Source organism: Saccostrea cucullata, unplaced genomic scaffold (assembly GCF_032062105.1).
Source record: "Saccostrea cucullata isolate Sc308-1 unplaced genomic scaffold, CSIRO_AGI_Scuc_v1 ctg37, whole genome shotgun sequence".
Lineage (NCBI taxonomy): Eukaryota > Metazoa > Mollusca > Bivalvia > Ostreida > Ostreidae > Saccostrea > Saccostrea cuccullata.
Genome location: NW_026938868.1, coordinates 197234 through 214835, shown reverse-complemented (window position 1 = coordinate 214835; position 17602 = coordinate 197234). Strand labels below are relative to the sequence as shown.

The following is a 17602-nucleotide window of genomic DNA, read 5'->3' as shown; positions in this document are numbered from 1 at the left end:
GGAAAATTAATTAAGTCTTACTAAGGCAGTTTCGTAATTTGTTAACTCGTACGGTCTTGTGGTCTTATATCAATTTTAAAAAAATTATGAGTGGAACCCATTTACGGAAGTGTCTAACTTTCTCACGATATTGCCTGTTAAGACAGAACAGAACAAGGATTCGTTTAAGTCTATTCACTAGGACTCTGACAACGGAGAACCAAGAAGAAGGCAAGTTACTAAGTGTTTCGAATTTCCTCAGTAATACGTTTCGAATTTCCTCAGTGTTAGTTGTGAAGGTTGACAAAACAAGCCGAAGCAAAATATTCCTTGATCTTGTGAAATGTAGCTTAATAAAATTTGCTTTCGAATTAGGCTAATTAAGTATCAATGTGGCGGCTGTGTAAAGATAAAACAATGAAGCATAAAAAAAAGTGTTAGTGATGTTGTTGATCAAATGTATTTTTATCAGTGTCCAATAACGTTATACTAAGTAAGTATATTGGTCTCTGATATTATTGAAAATGATTTTTTAATGAATGGATTTATAAAATAAAAAAATGGAGAAAATTGCTCAGATCAGGAGAACTCAAACTTGCTATTACAACATTTTAATTATTTTGGGTCATATACATATGTAGGCCGGGAGGTGGAATTTTTTCCCCATGGTCTTTTCGACATCAATGCATTCTAAATGTTCAAAATCTATCAAAATACTCTAATAATGCCGAATGACTGAAAAGGATTAACCTTTAAGTTTTGGATCAAGTAATAATTAGCCGTATACTTGGACCAAAGTTCATGGACAGTTTGTAACAGGAGAGGAAAAAATGCAATGGACCAGACCGGGATTCGAACTCAGGCCCCCTGAAACTCCAGTCAGGTGCTCTACCAACTGAGCTATCCGGCCATTGGTGATCGAACCTGGCTGACCGCCACATTCCTCCCTCCTTAAACGTCTTTGGCCCCCAAAGTCCTCAACCCAGGCTCATCCTTGGCAGGTCTCTCACTTGTCAGTTCCAGGGCATGGCACGGTACCAAATGTAACGTGAGAGGAGAAAATGCAGCGGACCAGTCCAGGATTCGAACCCGGGCCCCCCGAAACTCCGGTCAGATGCTCTACCAACTGAGCTCTCTGGCCACTGGCGATTGAACCTGGCTGACCGCCACAGGTGCAACTGGTTTAAATTCAGATGCTTGATCTGTCCTACACCTTTGAAGTAAGACTATCCCAAGAATTAACTATTTGTCCGATCAAGACCTAGGTTGCATGAATGATGCATCTAGATTCTGAATCTGACCTAAATTTTTGATCAAGTCCCTCCATATACTTTTTTGGGATGCTGGATCTGAGATTCCGACCTACATTTTGGATCAGGTAAATTCCCAAGTGTATAAGCCTTACTTGATCAAAGTTGAATGAATGAAGCAAAATTTCTTTTCAGATTCCCTGGATTGATCTGACCTTTTTTTTCAAAGCAAGTACGTTGCCAGGTAATTTTAAGCTCTCTCTTGACCAAATTTGCAGTTGCATGGATGAGGCATCTAAGGATGCACACTTTGACTTGCTTTGGATGTTGAACCTGACCTACATCTTGGATCATATTCATTCTGAAGTGACCTACATCTTGGATCATATTCATTCTGAAGTGACTACCGGGACCAAAGTTACATGGATGATGCATCCTAGGTACACTCTACCAGATTTGCTTTGGATGATGCTTTTGAAGTTATCCCAATTAAGTTAGCTGAATAGCAGAACTCCTACCTCAACTTAAGTTGGATGGAAGATCATGATGCATCTGGGGTATGCATACTATCAGACTTGCATCAAATGCCGGATCTAACCTACTTTTCAAAACTGTCCATTTCGGAGTTACTATAAGCCAGTCCTCTGAGTAACTATAGGCCAAACCTGGACCCATTATTAGTTGCATGATTGAAGCATCAAGAAACGCCCATTACCAAACTTGTTTCAGGTGCTGTCATACCACTTTTCAAAGCAAGTCTATTCCCAAGTAACTTTTACACCCTCTGTCTGGACAATAGTTGCACCAATAAGCATTTCCAGACTTGTTTCAGTTGCTGTGTCTGAGCTAAATTTTGGCGAATGTCCATTCCCAAGTTACAAAAAGCTTATCTGGACATGGATGATGTCTTTAGACTACCAGACTGGCTTCAGATGCTAAATCTGTCCCGCTCTTTGATTAAGCAGGTCCATTCCAAAGTACCGGGTAACTGTAAGCTCTGTCTGGATCAGAGTTGCAGGGTTGCTGCATCTAGAGATAAATACTACCAATCATGCTTCAGATGCAGCATCTGACTTTTATGGATGAGCCGACTTTATTTTCAAGATGATTGAAACAAATAAAATTTTTGGGACATTTCCAAAAAAAAAAAACCCTATGAAACCTAAACTTGCTTGGTTGATGCATCTAGGAATGCATACTATCAGAACATACAATTGATGTGATACTTGTTTCACTCTTTACTTAAAGATAATGAATGAGGTGAGCTTTATGATATATACTTTTAGAGGAGAACTTTGTAATCTTTGATACTTATATTTTAATTAAAGTAAAAAAAGGTGTCTTTTGATTCAACTGTTCCTTGTTTTTCATTTGCAGAGAGTGATGACCGGATGTATGTAGATGGAAATGGTCAGCTGAGATTGCGCAAACTGGAATACGATGAACTCTACCCGGGGCACATTCCAACGTCTAATCTACAGAAAGTGCTTCTATCTATTGGGTCAGCGGGAATGTCCCTACTGGATCCAAGTAGAGATGGTAACTATTAAAAACTTGTACTGAAAACAAATAAAATTGGCATCTCTCTTTACAACAAGATCAGAGATACTAAATTCTGCTGTGTTCTGGAAATAACAAAAGGAAGACATTACAGACAAGGCACTGGATAAACCTGAACTGGATTCTTCTAGAGCAAAGACTTTTGAAGTAGAACTTGGCAGGTTGTTTGCCATTGGCCCAATAGCTCAGAATTCAAGTCTATTTAAAGTAGGGATGTCAAAATTTTTGTTCTAGTTCACTTAGAGAAGTGTCAGGACAGCTGTGTTTTTAAAGCTTATTTAAAATAAATTGGAAAAGAGGAGTAGATTATTGTTTTAATAACTATCGAACTTTCAAAACTTCATGGCTATGCTGTGTTCCTATAGCATAATTTAAACATTCTTAGAGGTAATAAATAAATTTATAATTGGTACAAGTCCAATTAATAATTTTCAAAGTCCAGTAAAGCACTGCATAATTTACCACAATAACAAAAAAGGTCAGTAATTGAGAAATAATCATGGCGGTATTTAATTACTGTACTTTCCAGTTGTACAGTGTGGAAATTTATTTATATACTGTGACTGTGTTTAAGCTCTTATTCATCTGAGAACGGATGCTATAATGGTTTTAGGAATGACGCTATACAGTTTTGAGTTTAGAATTCCTTTACACCTCATTTTTTGCATTTATTAAATATTCAAATGTTGTTTCATTATTCAATCGTCGGTCCATTCGACTATTCGTTGACATCCCTAATTAAAAGGAATTACATTTTTTGACTCTTGTTCTATTACAAGTGAAATTATTCTTTTTAGTATTGAGTTATTCTTTTAATAGCTTAGTAAAAGTTGTATAAACTAAGTTGATAAGATTAAATCTTTGTCATAGATATGATTGCCACACTTGGTGAAACTACAGGAACATGGGCTCTTCGTTCTATCAAACAGAAAATGGAGGCAGATCCAACTGGTCAAAGGATTCTTCAGTAAGCATATCCCAGTCTGGTCTGCTGCATTTTTCTCCTCTCCCGTTACACACCGATGATCCTGTGTATCATAATACCACTCAGTAAACTTTATCTTGACATTGTTTTTCTATGTCATGAAATCTTGTCAAGTCTCAATTATGATACCGTAACACCCGAGATGTCTGGACATTTTCCAACGTCCCTTCCATGTTTAGATACCAAGTTTGTTCTTTCAAACAGTCCACTGTTCTAATAATTTTTATGAATTTACAGTCATTCCGACCCCAAACCATAAACAGGCTTAAGTTAGAATTTCAAACCAATATAATTATTTTAAATGATAATTTTTATATATTGGTAATGAAAAAAGAATCGAGTATATAATTTCAATGAATTTTTCCTGATCATAGTGACAATATATTAATTAAATCAACCATTTTCACCGAAAAGTACAGAAGAAAAACAAAATCCATAAAATACAATTCCTTTTGTCACCAATACCAGTATTCCTTTCAGTTGACATGAAATTTTTAAAGTTATGAAATGCCATTTATCTATTTCAGGGAACAGCCACTCATTAATACAAACACAGTATCCATTGACTACCTTGGGAGTTTACCTGAGGGAACTTTTGGGAAAAAATATTGGCATTTCCTCAGCAAAAATGTAAGTTTACTACTAACAAAACACTTTACCATACCAGATTTTCAAATCAATATAATTCTTTTGCTAAAAATGATATTTTACATTTATATCTTGTAGGGTTTTTCTCCAGATGCTAGATTACCGATTCATTTTGTGGATGACCCAGAGCTGAAGTATGTCATGTTAAGATATCGACAGGTTCATGACCTCTTCCACTCCATTCTAGGGATGCCCCCTCATATGCTTGGAGAAGTGGCAGTCAAGTGGGTGGAAGCCCTACAGACCGGCCTACCCATGTGTGTTCTGGGAGCTTTGTTTGGGCCACTCAGATTAGGTCCAAAGTAAGTCTACATTGTACAAGGTCATGCTCTTGAAGACTATTGTATACAATGTTATTTTCGCACTTCACAGTTGCAAACAATTTGGCCCCTTTTAAATTCGCCCAGTCTCAATTCTGATAAAGAAATCATACTGTGTTTTTAGCTCACCTGAGCCGAAGGCTCAAGTGAGCTTTTCTGATCACATTTTGTCCGGCGTATGTCTGTCTGTCCGTCTGTAAACTTTTCACATTTTCGACTTCTTCTCAAGAACCGCTGGGCCAGTTTCAACCAAACTTGCCACAAAGCATCCTTGGGTAAAGGGAATTCAAGTTTGTTCAAATGAAGGGCCATGCCCTCATTCAAGGGGAGATAATTGGGAATTAATGAAAATTTGGTGGCATGTTTTAAAAATCTTCTTCTCAAGAACCACTGTGCCAGGAAAGATGACACTTATAGGGAAACATCCTCAGGTAGTGTAGATTCAAGTTTGTTCAAATTGTGACCCCCGGGGGTAGGGCGGGGCCATAATGGCCGACCAAAGTTTTACATAGAAATATACAGGAAAATTCTTTAAAAATCTTCTTCTCAAGAATAACAAAGCCACAATTGATCATATTTATATGGAAGCATCCTCAGGTAATGTAGAATCAAGTTTGTTCAAATCATGACCCTCTTGGGTAGGGCGGGGCCACAATGGCCAACCAAAGTTTTACATAGAAATATATAGGAAAATTCTTTAAAAAATCTTCTTCTCAAGAAAAGCAAGTCCATTTTTGATCATATTTATATGGAAGCATCCTCAGGTAGTGTAGATTCAAATTTGTTCAAATCATGACCCCCGGGGGTAGGGAGGGGCCAAAATGGCCGACCAAAGTTTTACATAGAAATATATAGGAAAATTCTTTAAAAATCTTCTTCTCAAGAATAACAAAGCCATAATTGATCATATTTATATGGAAGCATCCTCAGGTAGTGTCAATTCAAGTTTGTTCAAATCATGATCCCCAGGGGTAGGGCGGGGCCACAATGGCCGACCAAAGTTTTACATAGAAATATTTATGAAAATTCTTTAAAAATTTTCTTCTCAAGAATAGCAAAGCCATGATTGGTCATGGGCCTACTTTTGGATTTAAGCTTTTCAATAATAAACAAATTCTACTTTTTCCAAGCCACAGTGCTCAGGTGAGCAATGTGGCCCATGGGCCTCTTGTTTTTATTAATTCGCCCCATTTTAAATTGGCCCACCTGTGAGTAGGATGAAAGGGGTGAAAATAAAATGGGTAAAAAATTTCCGTGTACAGTAAAACTCATTTAGTACGAACATGAATAGTGCGAATTCACGGATATAGTGAAGTTATCTTGTATCCCCAACTACACAAATTTAACAAATTCCTTGTACTGATATAAAGAATTACGGACATAGCGAAGTAATTTCACAGGTCCCAGTGACTTCGTTATAACCAAGTTTTACTGTATACAGTACTGTGGTTTCATTAATTCTTGTTGTCATCAATTTTTTGTGGATTTTGTAAAACAGATGTTTTCGAGGATATGTAATTTCGTGGAAGAAAGCATTGTCTATACAAATGAATAACACATTTCTCAATTCAATGAACATTAAATTTCGTGGATCTGCTCAACAACCAATTCCTCGAAAATTGGTGAATATTAATGAAACCACAGTATTCCTTCAACTTAAACAGAATGTGAATTATTTCCCATACTACATGTGTTATACATTAAATATGTTACTTTTTTAGGCACACAAAGAAATATCTTGATACTTACCTCCCTTGGGCAATAAGAAATGGGCAGAATGCCAAGTTCCTGATGGCGGTTTACTGGGAGGAGCACTGGGAAGATAATCTGGAGGAATTCCGACAGCAGCTAAATATAGAACCTCCTCCAATAACCGCCACAAACAACCCTTAAAAATGTCGCCAGCAGCTAAATATAGAACCCCCTCCAATAACCGCCACAAACAACCCTTAAAAATGTCACCAGCAGCTAAATATAGAACCCCCTCCAATAACCGCCACAAACAACCCTTAAAAATGTCACCAGCAGCTAAATATAGAACCCCCTCCAATAACCGCCACAAACAACCCTTAAAAATGTCGCCAGCAGCTAAATATAGAACCCCCTCCGATAACCGCCACAAACAACCCTTAAAAATGTCGCCAGCAGCTAAATATAGAACCCCCTCCAATAACCGCCACAAACAACCCTTAAAAATGTCGCCAGCAGCTAAATATAGAACCCCCTCCAATAACCGCCACAAACAACCCTTAAAAATGTCACCAGCAGCTAAATATAGAACCCCCTCCAATAATCACCACAAACAACCCTTAAAAATGTCACCAGCAGCTAAATATAGAACCCCCTCCAATAACCGCCACAAACAACCCTTAAAAATGTCGCCAGTGTTGATAAATAAAGGCCTGAAGTTACAAATTACAGCCAACAGAAAACTTTTCCCACATTAATCAATCATAGACTGTTAAGATGAATGAAATGGATGGAAGAATACAGATGGAGAGCTTTTTTTATGCAACTTGTATAAATGATTATACCAATAGTACCAAATTTCTTGTAAAAATAGAGAACTTCTCTAAGTTGTGAGTACAACTTTAAAATCAAGATTCAAAGACTTTTTATCTCAGATTTCATTAAATGGTATGCATTGATACAAAATATTCATATTAAGTCTATAGGATTACATGTATTAATATTTTGGTTTTGACTAATTTGCAGAAAATATTGTTCTTATTTGATTTTCATACAAAATAAATTCTGGTATTTATTTCTCTTGCGTAAATAATAAACTACAAGTTATCAATATATTTTTTTTTTGTTTATTTGCTAAAAAAAAAAAAGATTATATTCTAATTAAAATAATCTTTTAGTTGAAGGAATGGAAGTGAGAAAAATATCTTTCAGCAGTAAAACTAGGGTGGGGGTTAATATTGATACAAACACTTCTGTTCTTATAATGTCCCCAAGAGGTATACAGTATGAGTACTTGTAAACAGGTATGTACAGCAGCATCGTTTTGGAAAGTGGGGGAGGGGGCAGCCAGAGAAAAATTTCAACTTAAAACTTCACAGGCAAATAAATGGGGGAATAGTCTAAGCTCACAAATCCTATTTTGAGGGGGGTGGTAGGTAGCTTTCAACTTCTTTCTGTGCCATATTTTATACATATATGAACTACATTTCCATTATTGGACAATACTGCAACAAAAAGCGGAAGGGGGGGAAGCAACCAGCCTTTCAATGAACAATTTCAATAGTCAAGGTTCTGTTTGGAAAAAGGGGGCTGCCCCTCTCTGCCTTAATGCTACATGCCTGTAAGTAAATACATTGTTCAATCAAAATACGCTTCTGACAAGAGAAATATTTATAAACATTATTTTCTTCTTGATATTTTTTTTTATTTAATGTACAACATCAAAACCATGATAGTTTAGGTGCAACATATGATGCATGTAAAGCTTAAACACCAGAAATGATACAATTAATACATTTGCCATTTTTGGTGCCTTTTTAACAGAATTTTTTTCTAAAATAAAATGAGTCTCTGGAGGCAGAATATGGTTTGTAAGTGATTAAAGCCAATACTACTAGTTTTTATAATGAAAGAGTTTTTCATATATCAAACATCAAAAATGTAGGTAACATATTTGCTACAAAATATAAAGTATGACACAAAGTATAGAAATACTTCACATGAATTTACATCTTGAAATCTGTTGAAATTACATGTTCAACTGAAATTACTTCAACCTTGTAAAGACATGATATATTTTTTGTCTAAATTAAGAAAAAAATGAAATAATAAATGAAAAAAGGTTGAAGCATAAGAATCCACTTGTCTGTAGGTCATACCTACTACACATGTACATCTGTATTTGTTATATTTGAACAACAGTTTCTAATGCTCAAACACGTCAATCAAGCTGCCTCTTTACTCTTTATGTGGTTAAACAAGCCTGTATTTCATCACCTCTGTCTGTTCTGAGCCGCTTCTTTGCGTGCTGCGTCTTGTAGCAGCTGAGTGTCGCATTCATCTGCTGGGAGCTGAACATATCGCACAACAGACCCACGAATAAAACAGTTCTTCACAGATAACTGAAAAAAGCAGAATTTTTTTTCTTTATTTACATGTTGCTATATTATACCAGAGAATCGATCTTCTTTTCAAACAAAATATTATTTGTAAAACAGGTGTAAAATTCTTTTTAATTTATTTAATTTTTTTTATTAATGAAAGTTTCAAAAATATTTGCATTTTTGGCTTTCATGAAATAATTTAAAAAAAAGAGCAATACTCATGTCACACATGACTCACCATATGAGGGTATTTGTCTGGATCTGTTACTGTGATGTCTGTCAGCTTTATGTTTAGAAACTGATCCACTGAATGCAGGGTTCCACAAATACTGAAAGATCACAGTGTTAACATGAAAAACAGTCACTTACTTTGAAGATTTTGATATTTTAGCTGCCAGGAAAACATCAGAACCAGTGCCATAAGGAAAACTGGGAAATTCTCGAGCTGATTTTAGATACTTGCGAACCGAATTAAATTTCAACGTCACAAGTTATCAATAGTACAATACTTTTAGTACTTGGCAAAAGCATTTCTATGGTTCTTTAATGAAATATACAATCCGTAGAAAAGATTTTATCACATTGTCATTTCGAGTATTTTAAAATCTTGCAAGTCCTGTAACAAAATGTGGAGTGATATTTTCTTTTCATCGATATTGTTGAGTACTAAGAGCCATTGTGCTTTTGATTAATCCTATTGAGTTCGGTTCGCAAGTATTTAAAATTAGGCCATAATAAATAAATAGCTAGATTCTCATCCGAATTTTTTTAAAAATCAAGGCGGGCGGGCGGCTTTTATTTTATATTTTTTATTTTTTCAATTTTGCAGATTTTTTATTGACCTGGTCAATCGATGTAATTTTATCTAAAATACCCGATTAAAAGTCATAGTAAAGGTTTAATTATCTCTTACTTCACATCATCACCGATCTTTTTCAACCAATGACCCTTATTTATAATATATACGCATGTATTACAGCAATAACCATCTTTTCAGCTGTCAAAATCATGTCGACTTTCGCGAGATTTAAAACGAAAGTAGAATGGTAGATGAATACCGATCCCGATCAGAATTAAGACGAAGAAAAACAGAAATAAAAAAAATCGAGGCGGGGGTATAAAATCGGGGCGGGCGGGGATGAGAATCTAGGAATATTTTTATTATGGCCTTAACTCCAGTTGAAGACAGCAAAATTCCCAGTTTTCATAATGGCGCCGGTTCTAACATTTTCCTGGCACCTAAAATATCAAAATCGTAGAAAAGCCTGGAAAAAGTCAGATATTTCAGACTACTGTTTGAATTTTGATGTGCCTATTGAAAACAAATTACACAGTCACTTAGCCAAATCGCTGCTAATTTGAAAAGTGCAGCTACCTGTGTACTTCAGTGTACACATTCATTTGTATAATGATTATCAAATTATTAGCATATTAACTTACCTCAGATCATTCTTTAATTCAACTACAACATCCTTCCCAACTAGTGATTTAAAAAAGGAATAGAAAAGCTACAATATAACAAAAAAGTTTACTTGTCATACATTTGTAAAAGTCTCAAAATAAGTATTCAATGGCTTTTATCAGGAACGTATTAAGGAGATATGCAACATATATATAGTGATATGCACAAAATTTACAAAATCTACAAAATACTTTTTCCGTTCATAGTTTTCAAAGATATTCTCAATTTTAAATGCTAGTACCATAGATGTTCTTACAGTAGAAACCAACATATATACTAGTAACCACTGGTCCAGAAGTTTTAACCAGATATAAAATGAATATAATGTTAGTATTCCTTGAAGGTAAATTAATATAAATGTAGTTTTAGCTGGTACATGTATTTTCAAAATCATTGATCATTGACAGGTCCAGTACAATCACTAGATTTAGCTACTTAGCTTATTTACCTAACTCAGGTAGCTTTATTTAGCTATTTCAATGCAACTTTTCAAAATTTTTCTCTTTATTAAAGAGACAAAAAATCGCAAGTAAATGACTATTAATATTTATACTATGGCGTTTTTAAAAAACAGAGATAGTTTATACATTGCTGCGTTTGGACAATTTAGAGAACAACACGTAATTTCATTGTTTGAGTAACTGTTCTAACTGTGCGGTGAGGCATGAATGAGTATGATAACTTCACATTGTGGTGAATAATTACCACCCTATCATCATGTTAACCAGAACTGGACTTCTTTGTTGTTTCATTCAAGGAGCAACTGTTTTAACTTTCATACAAAGTCCCAAAACTTGAAGAACTTTGATTGCAATTGCACAGAAAAAGACATTTCTTCAAGAGTGATTTTTACATGAATTATTTTCAGATGAGTTCAAAGTTGAAAATGATCACTGCATCAAAATGAGATTTTCTGCATATCCTGAGAAAAATGCTTTTTTTTTTTTAAAGAAATAGATTGATTTGGTAGCTAAATAAACCTACCTCAGGTACGGTCCTACTAAACAGATATGCTAGTACGATAGAGTACTTTTGGTGTACACTAGTAAAATTTTATAATATAATGCAATTAAACTGTTTTTATATGTTTTTCTAGATTGGTTTAAAATTATAAATATATATTTAAAAAAATTTTTTTTTGCTTATTTTGCTTATTTTACATGTTTTAGAAGCTATTTTAATTTTTGATTTCAGGTTATGGTTTATCATTTGATCCCAGTCCCAATCTAATTTAACTTCAAATGTTTCATTGTTAATGTGAAAAATATTTTAAATTTTACAAAATGCAATTAATTTAATTTTTGACAAATAAAATTTAGTTGAAATTAATAAGTCTGAAACAAAATAGTAATCGAGATTGGGGTATTAATAACCTTTAATGCATTGAATCATGAATGTTGCTTTTTTGTCAAAATATCGCTACAACCTCAAATATTTGAGACAAATATTGCAATATAATTTTATAATACTGTTTAATCAAGTTGTATATACATAAATAAACAGTCTAATTATATCAAATTACACAATTTTTCTAGCGTACTCTGAAGTACTTTATCAGAGACATATAAAACCATATATATGTCTCTGACTTTATTGTACTCTGTCTATTTGTTCCCCCTCAGGTAGTTAAATAAAGCTAAGTAGGTAAATCAAACTATGTAGCTAAATCTAGTGATTGTACTGGACCTGGTTGATAGTAGGTGTAAAGACTACAGTAAACCAGGCATCATAAAGTCACAAAAAGGTCCTTCACTGATTTGAACTTTTAAATTAAACAGGAAATATTAAATTTAAGTTCAAGACTATGTTGTGTATGTCCTTAACGTTCCTGGTTTCATTTTTTTCTTCGCATGCAAAACAACAGAGAAAATTCAAACTGATTTTCAATTGATTCGGTAATTGTTTATAAAATAGATATGTCAAAACATACAGTTCATCATATGACTTTACTCATCTTCATCGAATTCACAAAACTGACTAAAGCAAGAAAATATATGCTCTTTTTTACCATTTTGCGTGCAGCACCGGCTCTTTAAGTTATACATCAACTCTCTCTCAAAATTATTCGTACCATCGACGAACAAAACATATCGTACAGTACTATGTCGGGTTTATTAGGTTAGGTTGTTGTTTCCGAAATTGAAAAAGACCTGGGGATAGACCAAAACTTTGGGATACCGTATTCAAAATCCCATACATACAGGCATTTTCTCGAAAGTTTTATTTTCATTGTTTTATGTGCCATTATCTAATTATATCTTTAGTACAGCGAGTATGCGAGCGGATCAAACAACTAATTTCAACAAGTAGAGCTTTTTTAAAAAGCTTCCCGTCTTTAGCAACAATCTTAAACTGTAAACTGATCTACACCTATCAGGCCGTATAATTCTTTTGAATTTCTTGATTTTGTATTTCTACATTAGCTTTTTACTGGCAAAATTAGCTCTACCACGGTTGTCGCTCGGTCATCTCCGTAAACTTTGACTCGCCGAGAGCTTTCGGCAAACCTCGGCTGATTCCATTTCCTTCTTCAAACAAGAAAGGGGAAAAGAATAATAACAAATTGTAAAGCCTGCAAGCAATAAAAATCAAATTTTATTTATAATGAAGTTTGCTATACAAAAAATCATGTTATTAGGAATTAATTACTCTTGATTTTATTGTTCGTTTTGTCATTTTTTTTTTAAGATTGAAAATCTTGAAAACTTGTTAAGTCGTACGAAAATTAGATCATCAGAAAGTTATCTCCCTTGCCTTGAACAGCTTTTCAACCAATGAAATAATTGAAAATTTTCTCATCATGCATTTTCTACCAATCACAAAAGAGAGGAAGTGCATAGTCCGAAGACTGTAAAAAAACTTCAACTATACAATACCGTCTTCCAAGGAAGACGGTAATTAGATTGCTTGTGTGCATAAATAAATAAATAAAATATAGTTGTGCAAATTAAATGTGGATTTTCGAAGAACTTTTGAGTTTGACCCTTCTTTGATAAGACTTGAATCCCCTTTACCTTAAGATGCTTTGAGGCAAGTTTGGTTGAATAGTTTATTGAGTTACACACGGACAGACCGACGGACAAAATGTAATCAGAAAAGATCCCTTGAGCATTAAGCTAAGGTAAGCTAAACAACGGGGGCTCGACATCTCAAGCAAATTAAATAACATACTTCCCCCATACGGCCTTTCTACACTTTATGCAACCATTCCTCCAGTACTGATATTTATATATCGTCTGAATACTAGTCATCAACAAAAAAAAAAATACGTTGTTAAAAACTGGTTATTTGCAAATACAAAAAATATGTTTATTAATATAATCCAAGTTTAAAATGTTCAAATGAAATATCAGTTCTAAACCCTAGAGGTTTACAGTATTGGTGCACAATTAGTACTCATGGAAATTCCAAAAGGATTATTGGATGACCAAATCTAATTGAGGAACTACATAGATACTGTCAATTAGAAACTAAATCTCCTTTTAAAATATCAACTCCAGAGTATTGTGTGATCAAAAAAATTAACAAAACAATTTTGTAAATAATCAAATTTACGAGTTCCATTTTCATTTTTTAAAAAAGTTGTCAATAATCCTGGACTTTAATTTTATCATGGGATGGTTTGTACAGTGTATAATAAAGTGTCGACAAGTCGTTGGTTTTGGTGCATAGAATTTCTTGTACTGTTATATGTACTGTCTCTGATCTGATAATCCGTTGATAACATTCTGATATAAATCAAAGAATAATGACCGAGGAAGATCAGTAGGAAGCAGTTTCAGTTGAAGGGGCAAATAGTTCAATGTGAAGATGGAGTACTACCAAAATTTATTGACAAACAAAAAGATTAGGTCATTAGTGACCCCTGCCCCCTGTTCTTACGGACATGGTACATGTAGTTCTTACGGACATATGGTGCATGTAGAACAGTTAATAATTGAAACAATTTTTCAAATGATTCAATTCTTTTAAGTCTGTTACACGTTCTACGATATTATTAAATAATAATACTAAGCAACCAACAGTAAATTTTACTGTTGGTTGCTTAGTATGGAAATCATGCAGTGCCAAAACGAAATAAAAACAGTGTCATCAACTTAAATCCAGAAAGACATTCCTTTCACCTAAGCCAGATATTGCCTTAAAAGGGTACTATTTTGGTGAGAAATGGTGGATTCTTATTTGAAGCTATTATTTTCAAATATATAAATATTGCATGTAGTTGAGTGTAACATGGAAATTTTTCACCCCAAGAAAACCGAGTCGCATCTGAGGTTGACAATGCATGGTTTTTCGAAGGGTGAAAATTTTCAAAGTTACACACAGCTACATGCAATATTTATTATATTATATTGAATGTTTTATGCAAAAACATATTACAGTGAACCTTGCGCACAAAAATTCTGCGCTATCAACATTTTTTGGAATATCACCCGTCGTCAAGCAGTTGAATGTTGTTACGCTGGAGGGCGTGGCTTCATTTTTCAGCGGTTAATACAGTTAGTGTTTCTTAAACAATTTTTTTATGTTTCTCGACGAATCAGATTCAACCAATTTACAAGAAAGTATAATATTAGTAAATAAAATCTAGCAACACTACACATGAATAAGGAAAAACAGTATATTTCAAAAGTTAGGTTCGATTTAAAAAGATGGGATCTCCCTTTCCCAGGACAATTGAATCAATAAAACGGTAGGACTTGTGTTAATTACATTTATTTTTATCTTAAATAAAAGTAGAATTACCAGTAATTAAAGGAAACAAGTCAATCACCGAATTATGTAACCCTGATTAATAATTCTTCTTTTCATTTGTATTATATGTGTACTTTAATTGGTAACGAATCAATGCTTAGCGCGTTTCCTTCGCTCAATAGGAGGTGTTTACCTTATACCCCGGGTATATAAACTTTATCAGCCGCATCACCCCATAGTCACATCAATCATTTAAAATCATCTACTAATGACTTCTTAAACAATCTGTGCTAAAATCTTGTAAATATAGAGAAACATGATTTCACAAAACAGTATATCTGTTTCTAAATAAGAAAAAATGAATAGATATTTGGTTGTATGAACAAGTCCCACCTTTTGACCTTGAAATTTAATTGACCTCAAAATCTGTTGGTGTCTATAAGAAAATGGTTAAAAATATATTCAAATTTGTCTGTCACACACAAGTACTTCTTCGTGCTACCTCTTCTATGTTGTTTGATGAAGACTTTATCATAATCATCTCGGCACCCGTATCTCAGAAATTAGCTGCACAACTAGACAGAATGGAGAGCCTTCTTTTCCATACTGCCACCTGAAAATATTACCTCCAGCACCTCTGATGTTTTGGAGGTCCGTGTTTTCTCTGCTCCTATTTTGTATTGTTTGATGGACTTGTGATCTTGAATACTGTTTGTTATCTCCTTATGTTTCATTGTTCCTAACATATCTCTTATATTTTTATGCCCGCGTAATCAAAGATTCGGGGATATTTAGTTTTTTCCGTGTCCGTCCGTCTGTCTAGCTGTTGGTCTGCAAAACTTTAACCTTGTCAATAACTTTTGACTGGGTGGGGCTATGACTTTCACATTTGTATTCCTTGTGACAAGACCATTCTTAAATTTGACCTGTTGACCTTGACTTTGGAGTTTGACACAGTTGTACACAAAAATTTCAAACTTTTACTTTGGCCATAACTTTTGAACGGTAGATACTAGGACTTTTATACTTCATACATTTATTTTTTGAAACAAGACCTTTAATGCATTTAATACCAACAACTTTGACCTTGACCTTGGAGATTTACGCACTTAAAAAAACTTCAACCTCAGCCATAACTTTTGAATTGTTAGGGCTAGGGCTTTCATACTTCACATATATAATCCTTGTGACAAGATCTTTTAATGGATACCAATAACTTTGACCATTTGACTTTGACCTGGAGTTTGACCCACCTTTCAAAAACTTATCGTTGGCTATACATTTTGAACAGATAATGCTAGGGCTTTCATATTTCACAATTGTATTTCTTAAGAGAAGACTATGGAACGCCGTCACTGCCTAATAGCAGAACACTACTTTTGCATTGTGTCAACCTTCCATTACATTATGTCAACTCTTCATGACATTAACCAACACTATTATTGCATTGTGTCAACCTTCCATTACATTATGTCAACTCTTTATGACATTAACCCACACTACTATTGCATTGTGTCAAACTTCCATTACATTATGTCAACTATTTATGACATTAACCCACACTACTATTGTATTGTGTCAACCTTCCATTACATTATGTCAACTCTTTATGACATTTACACATACTACAATTATATTTCGTCAACTTGCATTTCGTTATGTTTACTTTTCATGACATCTTAGTTTTCATTAACCGATGTGAAAAGCTCATGTCATACAGTGCGCACTCTTCTACATTATGTTGATTCACTATTACGTTATGCGAACACGGGTATCCTCGGCCTTTATATGAGCATAACGTATTTTCCGCGTTCCGCAAGCACTAAAATTGGCGGGAGAGAAAACTGTCGTAGAAGAGATTTTCAGCGATTTGGGAATGACATCTTTAAATGAAAACTTGAATCGACAAATGATTGACAATCTAGAAACGTGCATAGCCTTAACACTGCGACTGTGAATCAAAGTCACGTCGAAATTCAATGTTGTTTACTTTAATCTTATAATTAAATAAATCAAATATTATGAGTTGTGCAGCAATATTTTTTTTTTCTTTTTATTTTGATTTTTTTTTTATATAAGAGTCTTAAACTTCGTTGGACATTGCAATAGTTTCACATTAAGTTTAGCTGAATTAAGTTGAAAACTTTTTTCTGTAAAACTATAAAGCCTGAGAGCTTCTCCACTTTCCGCCCTTTGTCTCCAACCATATACCGTCCCCCTTCCTTGTTCAAGATTCCCATATCCGCCACTGATATGTGCCCATGCATGCTTACTAAGGCACATTCAATTGATTTATATGAGCGACTGGTAGATTTTTGTACTAGAATTTTGTCCCTGGAATGGTTAAAAAATTACTAACTCCAGTGACGTAGCATCTTTTTTTGAAAGAGGAGGTCAGTCAGAAAAAAAAATTATAAGTAGCGGCCGCCAAATAATAAGTGGCGGCCGCCAGATAAAATATTTTTCGTACGTGGCACCAACGGGCTTCCGTATAATAGTGCTTTGATATAAAAGAAATATACACTCTCAAAAAGGAATGGGCTTTTGACTTCATGTAATATATGATAAGTTTCATTATAAAACACAATTTACTTGACGTAATGCAATTTCGACCTCTTATATAAAAGAAA

General features: G+C 34.3%; 2 protein-coding genes across 2 annotated transcripts; one reads left to right on the top strand and one right to left on the bottom strand.

Annotated features, from left to right (window-relative positions):
* Window positions 1–86: 86 nt before the first annotated feature.
* Window positions 87–7205, top strand: LOC134251569 (ubiquinone biosynthesis protein COQ4 homolog, mitochondrial-like). The gene is made up of 6 exons (XM_062733970.1): window positions 87–214; window positions 2611–2768; window positions 3660–3756; window positions 4302–4404; window positions 4501–4724; window positions 6464–7205. Exons 1-6 carry the CDS (start codon window positions 87–89, stop codon window positions 6633–6635), a joined length of 882 nt encoding a protein of 293 aa, XP_062589954.1. The 3' UTR covers window positions 6636–7205.
* Window positions 7206–8111: 906 nt separating this feature from the next.
* Window positions 8112–12364, bottom strand: LOC134251566 (U6 snRNA-associated Sm-like protein LSm2). Its single transcript, XM_062733967.1, has 4 exons — window positions 12286–12364; window positions 10256–10323; window positions 9054–9144; window positions 8112–8833 (listed from the first exon to the last, which is right to left on the bottom strand). The coding sequence occupies exons 1-4, from the start codon at window positions 12286–12288 to the stop codon at window positions 8705–8707; spliced, it is 291 nt and encodes a 96-aa protein (XP_062589951.1). The 5' UTR covers window positions 12289–12364; the 3' UTR covers window positions 8112–8704.
* Between the last annotated feature and the right edge of the window lie 5238 nt (window positions 12365–17602).